At 38.0% G+C, this 21480-nt stretch overlaps 1 protein-coding gene across 3 annotated transcripts; it reads left to right on the top strand.

Annotated features, from left to right (window-relative positions):
• The first annotated feature begins 35 nt into the window (after window positions 1-35).
• On the top strand, window positions 36-20175 carry tbc1d8b (TBC1 domain family member 8B). 3 transcript variants are annotated; one of them, XM_048187419.1, is made up of 21 exons: window positions 36-435; window positions 2358-2468; window positions 2570-2688; window positions 2827-3049; window positions 5176-5416; window positions 5502-5709; window positions 6463-6630; window positions 6864-6965; window positions 8084-8234; window positions 8329-8543; window positions 9496-9613; window positions 10178-10463; window positions 10796-10922; window positions 11132-11230; window positions 12063-12131; window positions 14041-14281; window positions 14429-14494; window positions 15957-15968; window positions 16376-16417; window positions 16727-16824; window positions 17849-20175. In XM_048187419.1, exons 1-21 carry the CDS (start codon window positions 309-311, stop codon window positions 18413-18415), a joined length of 3390 nt encoding a protein of 1129 aa, XP_048043376.1. In that variant the 5' UTR covers window positions 36-308; the 3' UTR covers window positions 18416-20175. The 3 variants fall into 3 exon arrangements, with proteins under 3 accessions (XP_048043376.1, XP_048043375.1, XP_048043377.1); XM_048187418.1 differs by having other exon boundaries at window positions 15957-16037; XM_048187420.1 differs by lacking the exon at window positions 15957-15968 and having other exon boundaries at window positions 39-435.
• The last annotated feature ends 1305 nt before the right edge of the window (window positions 20176-21480 follow it).

The raw sequence follows: 21480 nt of genomic DNA, 5'->3' as shown, positions 1-21480 counted from the left end.
TCATGACAACCTGTCGTAAACACGTGTTGCTGTTCCTTTAAATAATTTGAAACAAAGTCATGAGGTGGCGCGGGGATTGTGGGAACTGTAGTCGATAGTTTTCAGGGCAGCGCTCTCCTCTGCTCAGCGGGGCAGATGTGGAAGACTACAATCCCAGTGGCGCCGGTGTCGCTTGTCTTTGGCTCAGTTTCTGTCGACGTGGGAAAAGCGGTCCAAGAGCAAACAACACTCAAATCTATGGGTGTATGCGCTTGAGATGATCCGAGTGTCATGCAAGAGGACGCGTATCTCTGAAAACAAATTCCAGCATGTGGCTCAAACCCGAAGAGGTGCTTCTCAAAAACGCGCTGAAATTATGGGTGACGGAGAAATCCAACGATTACTTCGTGCTGCAGCGCAGACGCGGATACGGAGAGGACAGCGGAGGATTGACAGGTACCGGGAACGCGCGGATGTCCGTGTGCAAGCTGTAAACATGACAGTCTCTAATGCTTTAATTATTGTGCTGAATGAGAACCCAAATGTGATGTCCTTGTCGGTGTTACGCCTTAAAATACACCTCAATTGAGTTTTCAAACTATTGATTTTGTTTTAACTCGGAGTCCTTTTTGCAACAGTTCAAGGGTTAATGTAACCTTGCAGGAGATATGATGGTTTTTTTTTGCAAGTTTCGCTATCAGTGTTCTGATGATGTGCTCTTTTGAGTGCTGACGTCACCACTGCGGTAAACTGACCGTGTGCATAAAGGTACTTAAAAATGCAACATTCCTCCAGATATTATATATGTAGGATCTGAAGCCTAAACAGGTTTAATACGTAGACTATCTTAGATGTGGATTTCGTCTCTCCTTTGACAGGAGTTGTTGCGTCATGGTGTGACGTCAGATTGTTTAGGTTTCAGGTGGATTCAGCGTGTTTCCTGACAGATCTGAAAGAAGGCCTTATTGATTGGTGCTGTAACCTGGGGATATCTTGCCAGTGAAGGGCGACACGATTACTGCAAGTTTTGTGTCATTTTAGGCCAATTTACACTGTTCCTTTTAAAGGTGCACTTTTTTTTTCTTTTCTTTTTTTTTGTGGTAATATAAAAAAGGTTTTCCACATAAATTAACAGTTTTTAAAGTTTTAAAAAATTATGTACAGTACACTCACACGAAAACTCTAGTGATATCAGTCTAAAACTATTTACACGTTTATTTATTTTTACAATTGGTCCACTATTTTAAATTGTATGGAAAAATTAGATGAGAGGATAGATGCAAGCAGGACTACAGCTGTGCCATTGGAACGGGTGCTCAAAACTGTAAAAGTCATATTGTCATGGAGTCTCCTCCAGAACAGAGGAATGTATGGTGGACAGAATTGTTGGTGGGCTGATTATAGGTTTTACTCTAATTAGTGACAATTTTTTTCCTTTGGAGTTCATCACCATGGAAACCTTTGCTTCATGGCTAAGAGCCATAATACAGCAGCTTCTTTCTGAAGCAATGTGTATAAGGCAGTGCAAAGAGGACAGATTTTCAATGACTAACATAAAATTTGTCCCTGCTAACATCAGTGTGCCTTAGAGACATTGCAAGAAGTAAAGTGCCACTCATACCTCATATTACCACTATTTTAATATACTTTAATATGATATTCATTCCTGTGATGGCAAAGCTGAATTTTCAACAGTCATTACGGCAGTCTTCAGTGTCACATGATCATTTAGAAATCATTATTATAAAGACCCGTTCACACCAAGGACAATAGCTATAACGATAACAATAAAGAAATAGTTTTAAAAATTGTTCTAAATATAAAAGATATCATTGGAATCACTTTCACAACAACAACTTCTAGATGATGAATGATAATGTTACAAAAGCTTTATATTTCAGATAAATGCTGTTCTTTTGAACTTTCTATTCATCTATTAATCCTGAGAAGGACACAACTGTTTTCAACATTGATAATAATAATAAATGTTTCTTGAGGAGCAAATCAGCATATTAATTGATTTCTGAAGGATCATGTGACACTGAAGACTCGAGTAATGATGCTGAAAATTCAGCTTTGCCATCACAAGTTGCATTTTAAAATATATTCAAATAGAAAACAGTTATTTTAAATTGTAAAAATATTTCACAATATTACTGTTTTCGCTGTATTTTGGATCAAATAAATTAAGACTTGGTGAGCAGAAGAGACTACTTTTACAAACATTAAACAATCTTACCGTTCAGAAACGTTTGACTGATAGTGTAGAAAAACTGACCACATTCAATTGCAATTCAGACTGCAGGTTTTAAGAAATGTAGCTAAATTTTAGATACTTTTTATAATGTTATGTTTGTTATTTTACATCATTGTTTTAGGCCTGCTGGTTGGAACTTTGGACACAGTTCTTGACTCTACAGCCAAAGTGGCCCCGTTTCGCATTTTACACCAGACGCCTGACTCTCAGGTGTACTGGAACATCGCCTGTGGTGAGAGAGATGCTGCACACAGTGTTAATGTGTATGTGAGGGCTTGGACACCTTTCATTCAGTTCCTGATGTAATATGTGTGTCTGTGTGTGTGTGTACAGGAGCATCTATAGAGGAAATCTCACAGCACTGGGACTGGCTGCAGCAGAACATCATCAGAACTCTCTCTGTGTTTGACTCTGGTGAAGACATCACCAGTTTTGTCCAGGGAAAGATAAGGGTGAGAGAGTTATTTGGCTCTCGCATACCGTCAAATGTTTTTTCCCCCTGTTTTTGTGTTTTCTGGTATTTTAGATATTAGCTCCAGCAATTGATTTTGTGTTGTTGACTTTAGCAGTGGTATGTTGTGTTTGTGTAGGGTCTGATAGCAGAGGAGGGCAAATCCGCAGGTGACGAGGAAGATCCCGAGCGCTTCCGGGAGGCAGTGCTGCGCTTTGAGCGTCTGTTCGTATTGCCTCAGAGAGAGAAGCTTGTGACATATTTCTCTTGCAGCTACTGGAAAGGACGAGTGCCAAACCAGGGCTGGATCTACCTCAGCACCAACTTCCTGTGTTTCTACTCCTATATGTTGGGAAATGAGGGTTAGAAAGCCTGCTTACATAATGCTACAAGCTCTATTACAGTACCTTTTTATGGTTGTTATGATGTCAAAACAATGCATTTATTAGTGGTTTTTAAATCTGTTTAATAAATCCATTAAATACACTGCTCAAAAAAATTAAAGAAACCCTTTTTAATCAGAGAATAGCATCAAGACACTTAAACTTCTGGGATATTCTTCTGGTCAGTTAAGTAGCAAAGGGGGGTGTTAATCAGTTTCAGCTGCTTTGGTGTTAATGAAATTAACAACAGGTGCACTAAATGGGCAACAATGAGACGACCCCCAAAACATTGACATTTTTTTCCCTACTCATCTTTTCTGACTGTTTTTCACTAGTTTTGCATTTGGCTAGGGTTAGTGTCACTACTGGTAGCATGAGGCGATACCTGGACCCTACAGAGGTTGCACAGGCAGTCCAACTCCTCCAGAATGGCACATCAATACGTGCCATTACCAGAAGGTTTGCTGTGTCTCCCAGCACAGTCTCAAGAGCATGGAGGAGATTCCAGGAGACAGGCAGTTACTCTAGGAGAGCTGGACAGGGCCGCAGAAGGTCCTTAACCCATCAGCAGGACCAGTGTCTGCTTCTTTGTGCAAGGAGGAACAGGATGAGCACTGCCAGAGCCCTACAAAATGACCTCCAGCAGGCCACTGGTGTGAATATCTCTTACCAAACAATCAGAAACAGACTTCATGAGGGTGGCCTGAGAGCCTGACGTCCTCTAGTGAGCCCTGTGCTCACTGCCCAGCACCGTGGAGCTCGATTGTCATTTGCCTTTGAACACCAGAATTGGCAGGTCCGCCACTGGCGCCCTGTGCTTTTTAGATGAGAGCAGGTTCACCCTAAACACATGTGACAGACGTTAAAGGGTCTGGAGAAGCCGTGGAGAATGTTATGCTGCCTGTAACATCATTCAGCATGACTAGTTTGGTGGTGGGTCAGTGATGGTCTGGAGAGGCATATCCATGGAGGGACGAACAGACCTCTACAGGCTAGACAATGGCACCCTGACTGCCATTAGGTATTGGGATGAAATCCTTGGACTCATTGTCAGACCCTACATTGGTGCAGTGGGTCCTGGGTTCCTCCTGGTGCACGACAATGCCTGACCTCATGTGGCGAGAGCATGCAGGCGGTTCCTGGAGGATGAAGGATTTGATATCATTGAATGGCCCTCACGCTTACCTGACCTAAATCCAATAGAACATCTCTGGGACACCTCAGACCGTCCAGGAGCTCAGTGATGCCCTGGTCCAGATCTTGGAGGAAATACCCCAGGACACCATCCATCGTCTCATTAGGAGCATGCCCCAACGTTGTCAGGCATGCATGCAAGCACATGGGGGCCATACAAACTACCATTTTTAGAACCATTTTGAGTTGATGCAATGAAATTTCAGCAAAATGGACTAGCCTGCTGCATCGTTTTTTTCATTTTGATTTTCGGGGTGTCTTTGAATTCAGTCCTCTGTAGGTTGATAATTTTCATTTCCATCAAACAATGTGGCATCCTTTCATTCCTAACACATTACCCAGTCCATATCATTATAGATATCCAGCATGATATTTTTCCCCATTGAGATCTGATGTGTTTTCAAAGTGTTCCTTTAATTTTTGGAGCACTGTATATTACGATCCTTTTGCTAGGGAGCCACTTCCTAAAATATAATGGCAGCAATGTATTTTCACATTTGAAGACCCATGTGTGAGAAATATATAAAGCATATAACATCAAGATGGTTGTTATTTTCAGTGTATCATGTCTTGTGGCTATTTGAAAACCCCCATATTAACATGTAACTGCCTAAGATTACATCAACGATTACTCATTATTAAGCAACTTGGAAATTGTAATTTGTCCATATGCAAAGAGGTTAACCAATCATAATTGAGGACATTTACATAGCAAATTCCTATAGTGATAGTGATAATTCTGTCATCATTTACTCATTCCAAACCTGTATGACTTTTTTTCTACTGTGGATTTTAAGACAAGATATGTCACGCATTACTCTATAAGTGCTTCATATGTTGTGGTTTCCTCCTTTTACAGTTAGCATCAGTCAAAATCTCATATTATTCATGTTTGTCCGTTTCTTGCTTAGTGAAACTGGTGTATCCCTGGGATGAAGTGAGCCGTCTGGAACGCACGTCAAATGTGTTGTTGGCAGAGAGCATCCGTGTGCGTGTGCGTGGAGAGGATCATTTCTTTTCGATGCTCCTAAGGCTCCAGCAGACATATCTGATCATGCAGCAGCTGGCCGACTATGCCATTTTGCGGTTCTTTGATAAAGAAACATTTAATGCTGAACATCCACTAGCCAATCCCCTTCACATCACGCAGAGGTGCATCAGTTTTTTTTTTTTCTCCTGTGAATGTTACCTTCGTTTTTTTACTAAACAATGTCTGACTTTACTGTAATATTTGCAGGGCTCTGGAAATACATGCACGGAATCAGTCGTTCCGGTCATTTTTCCGGTTGCCACAGGAGGAAAGCCTTTGTGAAGTGTACGAGAGTTTCCTCTGGGTTCCATTCAGCCATGTCAATATGCTTGGAAAAATCTGTGTCTCTGAGAACTATCTGTGCTTTGCAAGCCAGGATGGGTCTCAGTGCCATCTCATAATACCTCTATGGGAGGTGCGTAAACTGCTCATTTTTCTGCAAACTGCAAAGAAATCTGTCATGGTGAAGACTGCCCTTGAGAAAAATAAGTATGCTTAATTGCATTGAAGATAATAGAATTGAAATTGAAATAAAAGGCCACCTAACTGTACATTACAGTACACTTAACTTTCATTTACATTTATTCATTTAGTAGACACTTAATCAAAGTGACTTACAAATGAGGAATTCATCTTAAATTCTTATTAATTTAATTAATCTCGGTTCATCTTAAAGAGGCAATAAACACAAGAAGTTCTAGTAATATAAAGTTTCAGCCATCTTTCAGAATAGTACAAGCTAGAACAGGAAGGGATTAAGGAATAGTGAAACCATAGAAGAAGAATTTTCATTCATGTCTATATTTGCACTTTATAATATTGTCAAATTAAAAGTTTTACTTTAATTTTTTTTAGAGAAGTACACTTATTTTGATGTGTTGACATACTAAAACACACGTAAAGTACTTGATTATAATTTATGAAGTGTGTTATGCTATATTACATTTAAAGTTAATCCACTTTATATGTACTAAATTACAACTTCAACATGGTACATTGCAATTACAAATATAAATACATGACATATAAGTTTCAATAGAAATTATGTTGTAGTACAGTATATTTTGCGGCTGGAGAGTTCCTTGTTGTTGTTTTTTTCGTTATCAATGTGTTTGTATTTTTCTAATGCTGATTTCTGTGTGTTTTTGGCATTAATGTATGCCTGCAGGTGTTTAGTGTGGAGCTGCCAGATCGCAGTAGTCGTGCCCTGACTGTGTGTCTGCGTGGCAAGAGAGCTTTGCGTTTTTCTGAGGTTCGGGATTTTGAGCGACTTACTGCCACCATCCGCAGAAAATGTGGCACAGCAGGAAGTCCCCAGCATTGTGTCAGTAATCCGGTAATTCCTCTACACTCCAGCCACTAATATAAAGAAATTATGTGCTTTAGTTTGCATGTACTTACCATGATAATGCCATTATTAAATGTATTCCGTAACAATTAAAAATGTCAAATGCCACAGGCAGTCTCATGAAAAATATCCAACATTTCATTGCATGATTTTGTGATAACTGTAAAGAATTCCAGAGGATACTTTTTGGACACTAAATTGTATGCGTCTTTCTCTTTGAGGATGAGGAGGGTGTGATGGTGGGGCAAAGTCAAGCTGTCAGCACTGAAGCTCTCATGAATGTCTTTCATCCACACGATGCGGAAAACCTTGACCCCAAAATGGTACCAAAGACCTTATTGCAATATTGGTGTAACGTTAGTTAAGTAATTAAGAATTAGTGAAATCAAAGCAAGTGGTATACACTAATGTTCAAAAGTTTGGGGTTAGTCAAGTCAAGTCAAGTCAAATTTATTTATATAGCGCTTTTACAATTGGTAATTGTTTCAAAGCAGCTTTACATATTAGAAGCACAGAAAAAAGGGAAGTGGTTAAAAATAAGCTGTACAAACAAGCATGGTAATATGTAACATATACAAGATGGTGCTACATTAAGCCAATGTCGGCTGACTCCCAGGGGTGGAAAAAACCCCCTAGGAGAAAAACCCAGCGTGTTAACACTGGGAAAAAAGTCCTAGGAGGGAAAAAACCCCTTGGAAGATATATATAATATATGTAAATGGATATGGAGATCAAAATCTGAATTATACATTTTTATTATAGAGATTAAAAATAGATTATATATAATCTGTTAGTGAGATTTTTTTTTTTTTTTTTTTTTGTAAGAATTTTATATATGTACTCAGTGAGGACACATTCAATTATGGAAGCCTGTTTCCGCCACTAAATAAAAAATAAAAACAGTAATTGTGACTTTTTATCAGAATTCTGACTTTTTTTCTCACGATTGCGAGTTTATGTCAGAATTGTGACTTTATATCACACAATTGTGAGAAAAAAAGTCAGAATTGCGAGATAAAAAGTCAGAATTCTAAGATAAAAAGTTAAAATTACTGTGTTTATTTTTGATTTAGTGGCAGAAACGGGCTTCCATGTTAAATTGATCAACAGTGACAGTAAAGACATTTTCTATTCATCAGAGAATCCTGAAAAAAAAATGTATCATGGTTTCCACAAAAATATTAAGCAACACAACTATTTTATACATTAATGATAAAGAAATGAGCAACAAATCAGCATACTAGAAAGACTTCTGACAGATCATGTGACACTGAAGACTGGAGTAATGGTTCAGCTTTGACATCACAAGAATAACGTTTCATTAAAATAGAAAATAGTCTATTTTTGATTAAATAAATGCAGCCTTGATGAGCATAAAATATTATTATTATTATTATTTTTTTTTTTTAATCTTACAAACTTTTGATCCCACTGTTGACAGCTGAAGGAGCGAATGAAGGAGCAGTCATGGCAGATCCACTTCGCTGAATATGGCCGTGGAACCGGAATGTTTTGCACCAAAAAAACACGTGATCTCATTGTACGAGGAGTTCCAGAGACACTCAGAGGAGAACTGTGGATGCTCTTTTCAGGTGTGTGTTGTTCTGTTTGTGTGTGTATTTGTGTGTGTATATGTACTGTAGGTGTGTGCTGCAGTTTGTACATGTATGTTTGCTTCTGTTATAGGTGCAGTACATGACATGACCTCTCACCCCGGGTACTACGGGCGCCTACTAGAGGAGTGTATGGGCAGCAGTTCACTTGCATGTGATGAGATTGAGAGAGATCTGCACCGCTCCCTCCCGGAACACCCAGCATTTCAGAGTGACACAGGAATCTCTGCCCTTCGCCGCGTCCTGACTGCCTATGCTCACCGCAACCCCAAAATTGGCTACTGCCAGGTATACGCACACACGTGACTCTTTCATTTAGTTTTCTCACATGGTCTCAGCATCAGATGGCACAGTTCAGAGAACATCTGATTCTTCTTGTTCACAAAAAAGCTTTCTCAATCAAGTTACACTCTGACTAAACAATTTCAGAGAGTCATACAGGTTTGTAATGGTCTAGTGTTTTCATGGCATAGAATTTTTGAAATATTCACTTAACAGATGTTTAAATGTCAGTTAGATCGTTGTGTCCTGTCTAAGTGACCAGTTGTAGCTTCAAAGGGAAGCAGACTTTATGATGGTGTAAGTTTATATGCAACATCCTGCTTTTGCACAGCAATAGAGCTTTATCTGTGAGACTTGCACACACACAATTATTCATTATCATGCACCTAAACACCAGCACAAAAAGATTTTTTTATTGCTCATTGCACTAATATTTGATATTAAATCAGATATTTAACAAAATGAGAAAAATGAGAAAATCTAAATATATGGTGATAAAGAAAATAACATGAGCTATGGAGCCTCTTATAAATATTTTTTTGTGTTAAAAACAGAAAGTACATGGATGGTTTTGGTAATCCAACACTTTGTGTATGCAAAGTATAAACATGGAAATTATGCAAAGTGTATTTGAACAATATGGTGACTGCGTAGGAAAAAAACATGATTTGTGCTGCTGTGAAAGCTGTATAAAATATATATTTATATTAAATTTGTCTATACAAACACATCACAAACTCTTAATGGGTCCGTTCACTTGAAAGGAAATTCTGTCATTACTCACCCTCATGTCATTCCAAACTCATATTTATGTTTTTATTCACTTTATTGACAGAAAGTCTTGCCTTCCAGTCATTCTAACAATGATTTGAATTTCAGATATTGTATATAACTCAAATAAAACTATCATTTAGCTTTAGAAGATTTTCACTCATTGTTTATATGTCGGTCTGTCCAGGCGATGAATATCCTCACGTCGGTGTTGCTGTTGTATGCTAAAGAGGAAGAGGCCTTCTGGCTGCTGGTTGCTGTGTGTGAACGAATGCTCCCAGACTACTTCAATCGCAGAATTATTGGTATGTGTATGAGAGCTGGTTATACACATCTCATAACTGGAATGTAATTGAATCACCTTAATAAACTTGCAGGTTGCCATTATAATACAATGTGAAAAGTGTCAGAATTACTCAGATGGTCCTCACTACAGAACACGAGATCCAGGTGGCTCTAGATCCAACTCCTCCCACTTTGCATATCCCTAAACCTAACCATCTCCACCCCTTTATCTAAACCTACCCATCTCCACCCCTTGGATCTGGATCCAACTCCTCCCACTTTACATATCCCTTAACCTACCCATCTCCATGCCCTGGATCTTGTGTGTTCTGCAGTGAGGGACTACTGGAATTACTTGCCCTCACAACTAATGTGAATTAAAATTACTGAGCTTTGTTAATGTGTGCTCTGCAATTATCAAATGTTTGCCTTTTTTATGTTAAATACTTTCCCATATCCTGTTTGGAATTGTTTGCAATTCTGCAAATATTTGCAATTCTGATTGGTGCTTCTAGTGACAGTTTACTAAATCTATTTATGTTTGCTAACAGTATTATTCAAGTCTCTGTTTGTATGTTTTCCAGGTGCCTTGGTGGACCAAGCCGTGTTTGAGGAACTGATCCGTGAGCATCTAACCCAGCTGACTGAACACATGACAGACCTGTCGTTTTTCTCGTCAGTGTCGTTGTCGTGGTTCCTGACTCTCTTTATCAGCGTACTGCCAATTGAGAGTGCTGTGAATGTCGTCGATTGTTTCTTTTATGATGGAATCAAAGCCATCCTGCAGCTTGGTCTTGCTGTGCTGGACTACAATATGGACAATCTGCTTTGTTGCCATGACGACGCAGAAGCTGTGACAGTCCTCAACAGGTGATTGGAGCGATGTCAATTTATAATGGTCAAGCATGTTGGTAGCATGCTGCATTGTTCCCTCTATCAGTTCCTTTTATTTTTGTGGCCTATCTGCCTCATATGTGTAGAGGTTGCTCTATTATAGTAGAAGTTGACCACTGCTACTACTACTACAACATGGATCTTTTGTCCATGCTGTGTAATTCATTCAGGAAAGATCAGGATGACTGAAACTACAGAGTGTCTTTGGATGACAAGCTGTTGTTTAATTGTAAAAAGCATCTTTGGTTTTTGCAGTGGATTTTTATATTCACAAACTCGATCTGTTGATATTCGATTTTATCCTTCAGGTTTTTTGACAATGTCACAAATAAAGACAGTCCTCTACCAGCTACCGTACAGCAGGCATCTGCAGCAGCCAACGACAAATCAATACAGAAGGTTGACATCTGTGATCTCATCAAAGAGGCGTATGAGGTAAAGCTAGTGACCATTAAAATCTGTCTGTACAAAGCGACAATTAACACCTGTACTCATGGTGACAGATTTTATAGTTTTGTGTAAATTTTGTGTTGAATGGAATGATGAAAAAAAAAAAAAAAAAACCTCTGACAAGAGTTCTTTGGTCAGCAAACCAAAGCCTGAAACAAACAGTTGCTCAGAATAATGAGGCATCTTTGTTTCAGAAATATGGAGACATTCGAACAGAGGAAGTGGAAAACATGCGGAAGAAGAACAAGCTTTGTGTCATTCAGACATTAGAAGACACAACAAAACAAAATGTAGTAAGTACAAATGCTATGCTGTGTGAACCTTACTCCTAATAAAATGTAATTTAATAATATAATATAATATCTCTTTAGAATTAAAAAAAATAATAATATAAATAAGCAAAAATCTAAGATTCTGCAATTGCATTGGTAGATCACCAAAATCTACATTAAGAAATTAATGTATAACATTTCACTTTCAGATTGTTAAGCTGATCATCTAATTTGTAATACAAATAGAAATATGCTCAATAGAAGCTGCATTATAAAACTACATTCATTGTTTTCATGGCAAATTGGATTTTGTAAAGTATACTCTACCTTTCAAAAGTATGGGATGAGTAAGATTTTTTTTTTTTGAAGAGATGAATTTATTTAGCAAGGATGAATTAAATTGATCAAATACGTTTATAATGTTGCAAAAGATTTGTGTGTCAAATAAGTGGTCTTTCTGTTCTTTGATTTGTGTTCTGTGATTTCTGAAAGATCATATGACACTGGTGACTGAAGTAATGGCTCCTGACAATTCAGCTTTGCCATCACAAGATTAAAATAAATTTTAAGATGTATAAAAATAGAAAACAATTATTTTAAATTGTAATGATATATCACAGTATTGCTGTTTTTTATTGTATTTTCAATTAAATAAATGCAGCCTTTGAGCATAAAAAACTTTGAGCACAAAAAAAAAAACTTTGAAAAATCTCCAAAAGACTCCAAACTTTTGAATGTGGTGTAATTTGCATACTTTCCTATTTACACATTGTTTGCACATACAGTGGCAGTAAAGATTGTTGTCCATGGTAAATTGTTTAATAGTCACATTTTGTGTGTCTTATTACTGCAGTTGCGTGTTGTTGCTCAAGGTGTAAAGTTCAGTGCTGCTCAGCTGGATGAGCTCTACATGCTTTTTAAGGTGAGTTATACTGTAAAAACTGGTGCTTTTCAGTACCTAAAGGCCTTAAAATACAGGAGCTGCCACATGAACTGTGTGTGCTTGTGTGTCTTGTGATTTTCTTTTGATTGAGTTTATATGGGGAGGACTTTCTCTGTAAATATCGGGTCATTCACTTCACCCTCCGTGCCTATCCATTGCGGTGTTCCACAGGGATCCATTTTTGGCCCTCTTTTATTCTCCCTCTACCTGCTCCCTTTAAGCTCAATATTCCAGAAATATAACATAAATTATCACTGTTACGCTGACGACCTCCAAATATATCTTCCAATCAAACAAGGAATTGACTTTACATTAGATCATCTCTTCTCATGCCTCAATGAAGTCAAGTCTTGAATGACAAATAACGCAACTGAATGAAAATAAAACCGAAGTGCTTCTACTGGGTCCTGCTGCTACCAACAAATCTATTAAAACAGTGAGGTTCTTTAAGTAACAACCTGCACAAAAAGTAGCTTTTTTCAACTTAGATCCATAGCAAAAGTGAAACGGTTTCTTTCTAGAAAAGACCTTGAAATTGTGATCCATGGAATAATTTCTTCTCGATTGGACTATTGCAACTCTCTTTATGTTGGCCTACCTCAGTCTACACTGTCTCGGTTACAAATGGTTAATCTCTGCAGCCAGATTGCTGACAGGAACTAGAAAGAGGGACCATATCTCCCCTGTCCTTGCCTCATTGCATTGGCTCCCCATAAAATTTAGAGTCGATTTTAAGATCCTTCTTTTTGCATACAAAGCATTGCGCAACTTGGCCCCGGATTATATTTCTAATCTTATAAAACCATACACAGCTGTTAGGTCTTTAAGATCTTGTGATCAGTTACTTGTATCTGTCCCTCGCTCTCGTTGCAAATCAAAAGGTGATCGTGCAGTACTGTGCAAAAGTCTTCACCCCCCAAAAAAGGTTTTAAGCCAGTTATTTATACCTTTTGCTGTAGTCTGTCAATAGGAAATATCTGTTCACATTTCCAAACATTCATTTTGCCATTAATTGTAATAATCCAGTGAGATTTTTGAATACACAATAAGACAACAGCCGGCAGCCGGTGCTCCACATGGAGATCAGAGCTCACCATCATCAAATCCGTCTGTGATTACATGAAGAAACAGATGAAACTGAGACAAACCAAATCCTGAAGAACTGTGGCCGTGTCTCCAAGAGATTTTAAGAAACCTGCCTCCAAAGCTACCTGAAAAATGATGCCCAAGTGTACCTGGACAAGAGCTGTTTTAAATGCAAATGGTGGTCACACAAAATATTGTTTTGATTTAGTTAATATAAGTTAATTGATAAATAAAATCTATTTATAACAGTATTTTTTTAAAAACATCCTCACTTTACAGCATTTTTACACAAGTGCCTAAAACTCTTCATAGTACTGTATCTTTGCAGGCAGGTTTCTTCTGTGTGGAGCACCGGCTGTTGTCAGACTCCTTGTGTATTCAAAAATCTCACTGGATTATTACAATTAATGGCAAAATGAATGTTTGGAAATGTTGACAGACCTATTGACAGACTACAGCAAAAGATATAAATAACTGGCTTAAAACCTTTTTTGGGGGGTGAAAATACTGACGCACCTAAGACTTTTGCACAGTACTGTATATATATTATTTTTTATATGTTTGTGTTCCATTTTATGTATATACAATTTGTTTCATCGATTTTAATACTTGATTTTTATCTCCATTTTTTTTTCCCCTCCTTTTCTATTTTAACTTCTGATTTACTGTAAAGCACTTTGGATCAACTATAGTTGTGTTAAATTTGTGCTATATAAGTAAAATTTGACTTGACTTGACTTGACTATATGAGCATAGGCATATATATATATATATATATAGTCACTATGTTTGTGTGTTACAGAGGCAGCACTTTGTGAGCTGTTACTGGTCAGTGTGTAGTCCTGCCCTGCAGAACCATGACCCCAGCCTGCCATATCTGGACCAATACCAGCTGGATAAGTCCCAGTTTAGTAGCCTGTTTAACCTCCTGCAGCCATGGACCACACACACGCACGCATGCTCGCTGGCACGATCAGCTTTTCATCTACTGGACGAGAATGGAGATGGACTTGTGAACTTTAAAGAATTCATATGCGGTCTGGGTAAGAGAAGCCTGACCCTGAACTAAACTGACTGTTCTTTGACCTTTCACCTCAGTACATAGCAGCTTGCTTTCCAACCTGTCAGATTCATTCAAGTGTGTGTGTGTGTGTGTGTGTGTGTGTGTGTGTGTGTGTGTGTGTGTGCAGATATCTTATACAACAGATCATTCACAGAAAAACTAAAACTTCTCTTCAAACTACACCTTCAACCAGGTAAATTAATTCTCTGATCTCTGCCATTGTGCTATAATAAAAGTTTAGTGTGACTATGGTTATGTACTGTATGTACATGATTGTGCAATGATTTGTATGATTTTATTGATTTATCTAATCTTGTTCTCATGAATGCCATGAATATAGCCGAGGTAGCTTGCATGGTGTTAAATCATAAACAAAGTGTTCTATTGATGCGTCTCTATATCTGTCCCCTCTACGACCTTATTCAATCTTATACTTCAGTAACCCTTAATAATCTATATATCTGACCCATGTTAACCCTGTGTAATAAGTATGTCTAACCCCTTTATAACCCTGTATAATCTAAAAGTCTTATCCCTCAATAAACTTTTATAATCTAGATAGAGTAATAGTTGGGTCAAATATATAATCTTTGTCATCTACCCCTTCTATAACCTTGTTTAATCTTCTCTATATACAGTATCTCATCTATATCAGTATCAGTATCCTCTCTACATCCCCTCATTATTCTCTTTATTTGTAAACATTTAGTTAGTTTTTGGACACTTTCTCGTCCAAAGGAACTTAATGTACATTTAGTATAGTACAATTGCTCCTCTAGGCCAAAGGTGTCCAGTCCTGCTCCTGAAGGGCCACTGTCCTTCAAAGTTCAGCTCCAATCCCAATTAAACACACCTGATCCAGCTAATCAGGGTCTTACTAGGCATACCAAAGATTGTATATAATAGGGAGATAAGAGGGTTTGTATCTCTTATCATTGGCGAAAGCATAACGGCTAACTTAATCACATGCGGCACCTCTCAGCCTTATCGTGTAATGGCAGTGACGTCAATCGCAACGTTCCCTAGTCTGCCTTCTCTTAAAAAAATGCATTTTTAGCAAGCTAAAATCTACATATAGTTCCCAACGAAAGTATTGTTTAGTGTAAAACATTCTGAAGATTGGCAAACAGGCAGTCCATTAATTAAATGATTAGCTATTTCAGCATAGCGAAGCCTCTCATCCATTGACCTCCATTCAAAAAACAGTCTCCGGTCTCCTTCCCTGCGTACCGTGGGGGGGCGGAGCGTTAGCTTTAGCCGCTACGATTTTTTGGCTTAAGGTTGCAGGCTTGCCTTCCAGTGGCTTTGGCATACTAGAAACTTCTTGGCAGGTGTGTTGAGGCAAGTTGGAGCTAAACTCTGCAGGACAGTGGCCCTCCAGGACCGAGTTTGGATGACCCTGCTCTAGGGTGAAGTGCATAATAATGATATGGGACAAATGTAATATGAGCCAGTAACACTTGGATTACCAGCCTGGTTCTGTGACTACTAAGATAACTCCACTTTATCTAAATCCCCATCACTCTTGATGTAACTGTGTGCCTTGTTAAAACAATATTACTTATTACAGATCATGACCATTTTTTTTACCAATGCAAATAAAAGTAGAAGACAGTCTGTTTCTGCATATATGGATATTTTGTGTGTTTCTCCAGGCACCCAGGAATGTAAGATTTTATCGTCGTCTAGATTTTTTCCTCCAGCTGAAGATCACTCTTTCTCCACTCGTCTTTCTGGTCAGCTTTCACTCCTTTCTGTGGCTCCTTGCGCCTCTTTTCTTTTTACTCTTTCTTCTTTCTTCTTGGTGTATTTTCATGTTTGTGATTTATTTTGGGTGCTTAGGTGTAGTTTCATGTTTGTGTGTTGTGTGTAGTATTTTTGTATGTGTGTGTGTGCTTAAGAGGAACTTGTATCACCTAACAACATCAAAAAAGCTAATTTTGGTGTTTTATCAAGAAGCAAAAGCTTAAATCCCTGCCCACCCTGTAAAGCTTCTAAAATTCATGTCTGTATGTATGCATGTGTGAGAGTCTGTGGTATCGTGGCTGTACATTTTCTTCTCTTTTCCTTGTAGACTCTGCAGAGGATGGAGTGATCAGAAGATGTCCAGAGAGAGGTGGAGTATTCATCCCTGTCCTATCATGTTCTCTGCATCTTATCAAACAATATCACAAAATAAACCATTACAGGGTGGTCAGGGTCACTATGCAAAGATCAGATGACTGTGGATTTTTTACTTGGCTACTTACTAAATAAATAGATGGACATAAGATATTAATTTGAGTTGAAATAATTTGATTATGGAAAGGAAAGGGTTTGGCAGATGAGTCAAATGAGTATACAAAAATATTTGACAACAGAATGCCCAATCAGAATCGAGTATCCCAGGGAGCTGTGTAAAAATCTTATGTGTTTTACCCCTCAGGTCGTGCTAAAGTAGATCTGCAAGAATATCTTAAACAGTGGCAGGAAGACTTGCAGCGGAGAGAGGAGAATATTAAAGATCTGCCCAGAATTAATCAGGTACACACACAAAAAAATTAAACATTGTCAGAATTTAAGTGGGTACATACATCTGCAAAGTCTTGTACAAGAAAGTCAATGGTATTAAATGGCATTTTCCAGTCATCGCTACTAACTGTCCAATGTTTTCCTTGTTGTTTTAACATTGTTTGTGTACACCATCTGAAAGCCAAGCAAAGGAAATAATCAAATGTTCTCTCAACTTCCCTCTTTCTCATAAATAGTGTTGGGAAGGTTGGGAATTCAGATTATTTTTATTGAATCATTTTATTTGGTACAAGAAACAATTTTAAAGATTTACAGTGGTACAGATTTACAGATATATATGGATTTGCTCAAATACATTAAAATGGTAAAGTTGTGGAAATTTACAGTTTAAAATATTTTGTATTCTATTTTTTTATGTAATTTATTCTTGTGATGGCAAAGCTGAATTTTCAGCATCAGTACTCCAGTCTTTAGTGTCGCATGATCCTTCAGAAATCATTCTAATATGCTGATTTGCTGCTCAAGAAACATTTCTTATTATCAATGTTGAAATAATAGTATATATTAAATAATTTACATTAAAAGCTATTAAAAAAATGTAGTGTTACAAGAATAGTGTAAGTGTACTTTTAAAATAGGAATATGAGTATTTAATCTCTGAAATGAATCTAGGACATGGTTCCTCATGCTTATTTGAGTACAGCACCTGGTTTGCTTTGGCCTGATCAGTGATGATTCCACAAATACATTGAGGTGTTTGACAATTGTGTCAACAGTGTCCATTCTCTACTGACTGACATTGTTTAGTGCAGTTCTTTTCCTGTTCTCTGGCATAGTCTCGCTGTCCTTTGTCCTGAACACACAACTTGTTCTTTCCCTCAAACAGTTTAGACTTGTCTTATTGAAGTGTAATTTAAATGTTGCCCGTGGTAACCTCTACGCTTACTTGTTGTCATTGCTGAACACGTTTGTAGTGGTTAATGTGAAGCCATGTAAATACGGTGCAAATCAATTAAATAGACTGTATGTGTTCCAGGTGCAGTTTATTCGTTTGACGAAGACTCTGTATGGTTTGTTCCACGGTGATGAGGAGGAGGAGAGTCTGTACCGTGCCGTGGCGCGAGTGACCAGTCTTCTGTTGCGCATGGAGGAGGTGGGCCGTAAGCTGCAGGAGAGCAGCCCGCAGAAAACGCCCCAAAATACACCCACCAGCACAGCTCATCTAGAGACTACCCCAACATTACCCACTAGCCCTGAGGCAGAGACCCTCGCCGAAGGTGAAGGCGCCCACGACCACCCTGAGTCTTCGGTCAGTCAACATGAAACCGTGCCGTCCCACTCTGACATTACCCCGAACTCAACTTCGCGCCCTTCTACGCCCACCAGCAGTCCCACTGGAACCAGCAGCCCTGCTTTGGACACACCAACAGACACACCCAGCTCACCTTCCACGGTCAGAGATGGGGACTGGAGTTTCTCCTTCGAGCAGATTCTTGCATCTCTTCTAAACGAACCGTCTGTCGTTCGCTTCTTCGAACGGGCTGTTGACACAGACGCTCTGATCGCACACGCACGTAAAAACCAGCTTAAAGACGCACACTAACACTATTTCAGAGCAATCATAGCAAAACACTGCCCTAAAAGCCATAAACCTTTCCTCGTTCTCTCTTTCTCTGTGCAACCTGTACAGGTCAGTGTTTGTGAAACACTTAAATGTCCGTTACAGATGAGGAAATCATTAAATATAAATGCACATATGCAGGTCAAAGGGACAAAAAAAAAAAGGATTGAGGTATAAAATGATTCAGATTGTATAGTGTGAGGTAAGAAGTAAAACAGGTATGAGGTTATTTAATGTCAAATTAATGATTAGTGTTAGATGTTATTCGTGTCATATAGATGATATGTTTGATATAATGTAATTGAAGGTATTATGATGTAATATAGAGAACTGAATGAGGTATTTTATTATAAATGATAATATAAATGGCACGTGAGATTTGGGATGATGGCATGAGAAGGCTTTGCCTGCTTTAATCATTAAGCAACCTCAGAATATTCCTCCAGCTCACATGCACACGTAAGCACACGTAGGACCACGCAAGGAAGGATAATTGTAAGGGAAATCAAAGTGCTATGCTTTTGAACTGCTGACAAAATTATTTTGTTTGAGAATTCTTTCAGAAGATCTCAGTCCATTAAACATGTCACCTGACATTACTTACACTACTCAAATCTTCTATAAAATGAAATTGTTGTTCTTTCTGTAGAGGCTTAATTAGGAAAGCCCAAAATGGGCTTATGCTAATCAGGAAGCGGAGTTTAGTCTGCATCATATCCATTACATTGAAGGTCTGTATTATTATTCCTGATCATAGCTGTTTAATTCTGATTCACTGAATGTGTTTGTGTCTACAAACCGGAATCTGTGGTTTATGCCTTATTAGTTTTTGATTCAGGTCTTCACGGATACGAATATCACAAGTGCTTCCATTTAACGAAACCTATTTCATCTTTCCTCTTATTGATTAGTTAGCTGCTAGTTAACATTTATCGCAACCATTTATTAGATTTGTTTCTAAATATATTCTAATTTTGTCATAAAACAAGGATATTTTCTGCCATTATTTTACAGATTAAAAGTAATATACAGAACATACTAAAATGCTTTAGCAAGAAAAATATGTACAACTATTACGCTGTAAATTATATGCAAAGTGAATAAGTAATTTTTCTGTCAGAGTTCATGTAATCAAATCTATAAGAACCATTAAGTGATGAGTCTACCAATCGTAAGATACGTTGTATGATGCTTAAAATGGACCAATGAATATGCAGAATTGTTCTTAATTTTGAACTTTTTGTAAATGTTGAGAGCTTTTGGTGATGAATGCAAAAAAGGGAAGTTGATGTTTTGTAGTTATTCCGTTTAAAGTTACGTCAGGTCTACACCAGCTAAACAAGTTTTTCGTTCTGTGTGTAATGAAGTAATTATGTTCTTCTAAAGCTAAAAGGCACCTCAGAGAAGGAAGCCATAGTTCATATTTTGTATTCGTTTGGTTGTTCATCTAAAAAAATGCTGTTTTTCTTTTGCTTTCTTGCGTACAAAACCACCAAGATGGAGTTGAATTGAAAATTAAATTATTAGTGTTCAGAGTCACTCTCTTGCTGTTCATACTGAACATTTGATGTTCACTTCATGTACTGCAGGGTAATAGTGTGGTCATTTAGATTTTTTTAATTTATGTTTTGTTTTTTGTTTTTTTGTCTAAAGGATTTATCTTTGTTACAATCTGTTTGTGCCTCATAAACTCTGTCACATAATGAAAATTTAATGATAAAATAAAATGTATGAAGAAAACATCTTCCATCTCTGTTCTCTAATCTCGCTAATCTCTAATGTTGCTCTAGGAGCAACATCGACGTTGATCCGGGAACATGACCTTCATGGGCAGAACAAGTTAAGCCTCCTGATAAATGAGAACGATGTAAGCAGGAAGTCTACAGTGCTGTCAATAGTGAGATCGATCCCAACTGCAGACAAGTCCCTGCTGTGATCTGCTTCAGATGCCTTTGATAGGTCATATGAGGAATGTTACATATTTTATGAAGTTCATGTTGGCACAGTTTGACATCATGTCCTGTGCCCCTACCACAGTGGCAGCACCTGTTATGAGGAATGAGGGAAGATTGCAACCCCTTTGGGTCATCGGACAGTTTTATGACAGTATATACTGTAATTATTGGCAAAGACCATAGAAATAGAATGCAGTGGGCTAAATTAATAGCTAAGCCTAGTATTTTCTGGCAAGCATGTTCAGTGTGTTCAGTGCATGAGTGACTTCTCACTTTTTTACTTGCAGCCCTTTTCAGATGAGTCACTTTTGAGGCTCCTTTTCAGTCAGGATGATGCTGCCTTTGAATGACGACAGACAGCAAGGCAGCTCACAAGGTTTTTGAGCAGCGCTAGAGAGATAATAACAATAACCGCCCAACCTTTTGTATCTGCTGAAATGCTTTTGGCAACTTTTTGAGCCACTTGCCTAAGGGAACAGATTTAGCCAATCAGTGCTCCTTCCCGTCCGTCTGCCAGACCTGTATCAGGTTTCAAACCGGACACTCGCGCTCAAACAGTGTGTCTCTGGGCACTCATTTCATTTCTCTAAGAATAGTCTTCAGTGTTTATTTAAGAAGTGAACACACATAGCAACTTTGCTTTATATCCATCATGTTTACATGCTGAGAATGTGTGGACACTACATTCATACAGTACAGGTTCTCTGGCTAAAAAGGTTTAAACCGCCATAGACACATTGATGACACTGTAAACTTCTGGTAAAAAAAAAATCATAACTGAAGTTTGGATGATGCAACTGTTTAAAGCTATTGCCTTGTAAAATGTTATTAGTGTCTCCAATTAAAGAATATAAATAAATCAGTTTTCCTCCAGGGTCAATCAACCCCCACCTCCCAAAAAAAAAAAAAATTAAAAAAAATCAGACATTCACATCTTACCCATAAGTCGGTAACACTTTATAATAACTGCACACTATGAAGCATTAGTTAAGCATTAGTTAATAGTTATTTCATCACTTATAAAGCATTAATAGACATTAGTAAGTAGTTTATAAATACAGCTATAATTGCTTTATTCTTGATTTATAAGCA

Source organism: Megalobrama amblycephala, linkage group LG4 (genome assembly GCF_018812025.1).
Source record: "Megalobrama amblycephala isolate DHTTF-2021 linkage group LG4, ASM1881202v1, whole genome shotgun sequence".
Lineage (NCBI taxonomy): Eukaryota > Metazoa > Chordata > Actinopteri > Cypriniformes > Xenocyprididae > Megalobrama > Megalobrama amblycephala.
Note: the sequence above shows the minus strand (reverse complement) of the source record. Positions and strands in the feature narration are given on the sequence as shown.

Bases quoted from the DNA above. Each gene is read 5' to 3' on its own strand.
- tbc1d8b (XM_048187418.1), top strand. From the start codon at position 309: ATGTGGCTCAAACCCGAAGAGGTGCTTCTCAAAAACGCGCTGAAATTA. The intron at 8,544-9,495 runs GTATACGCACAC...CGGTCTGTCCAG, and splicing joins CCAAAATTGGCTACTGCCAG to GCGATGAATATCCTCACGTC. The intron at 16,418-16,726 runs GTGGAGTATTCA...TTTACCCCTCAG, and splicing joins CAGAAGATGTCCAGAGAGAG to GTCGTGCTAAAGTAGATCTG.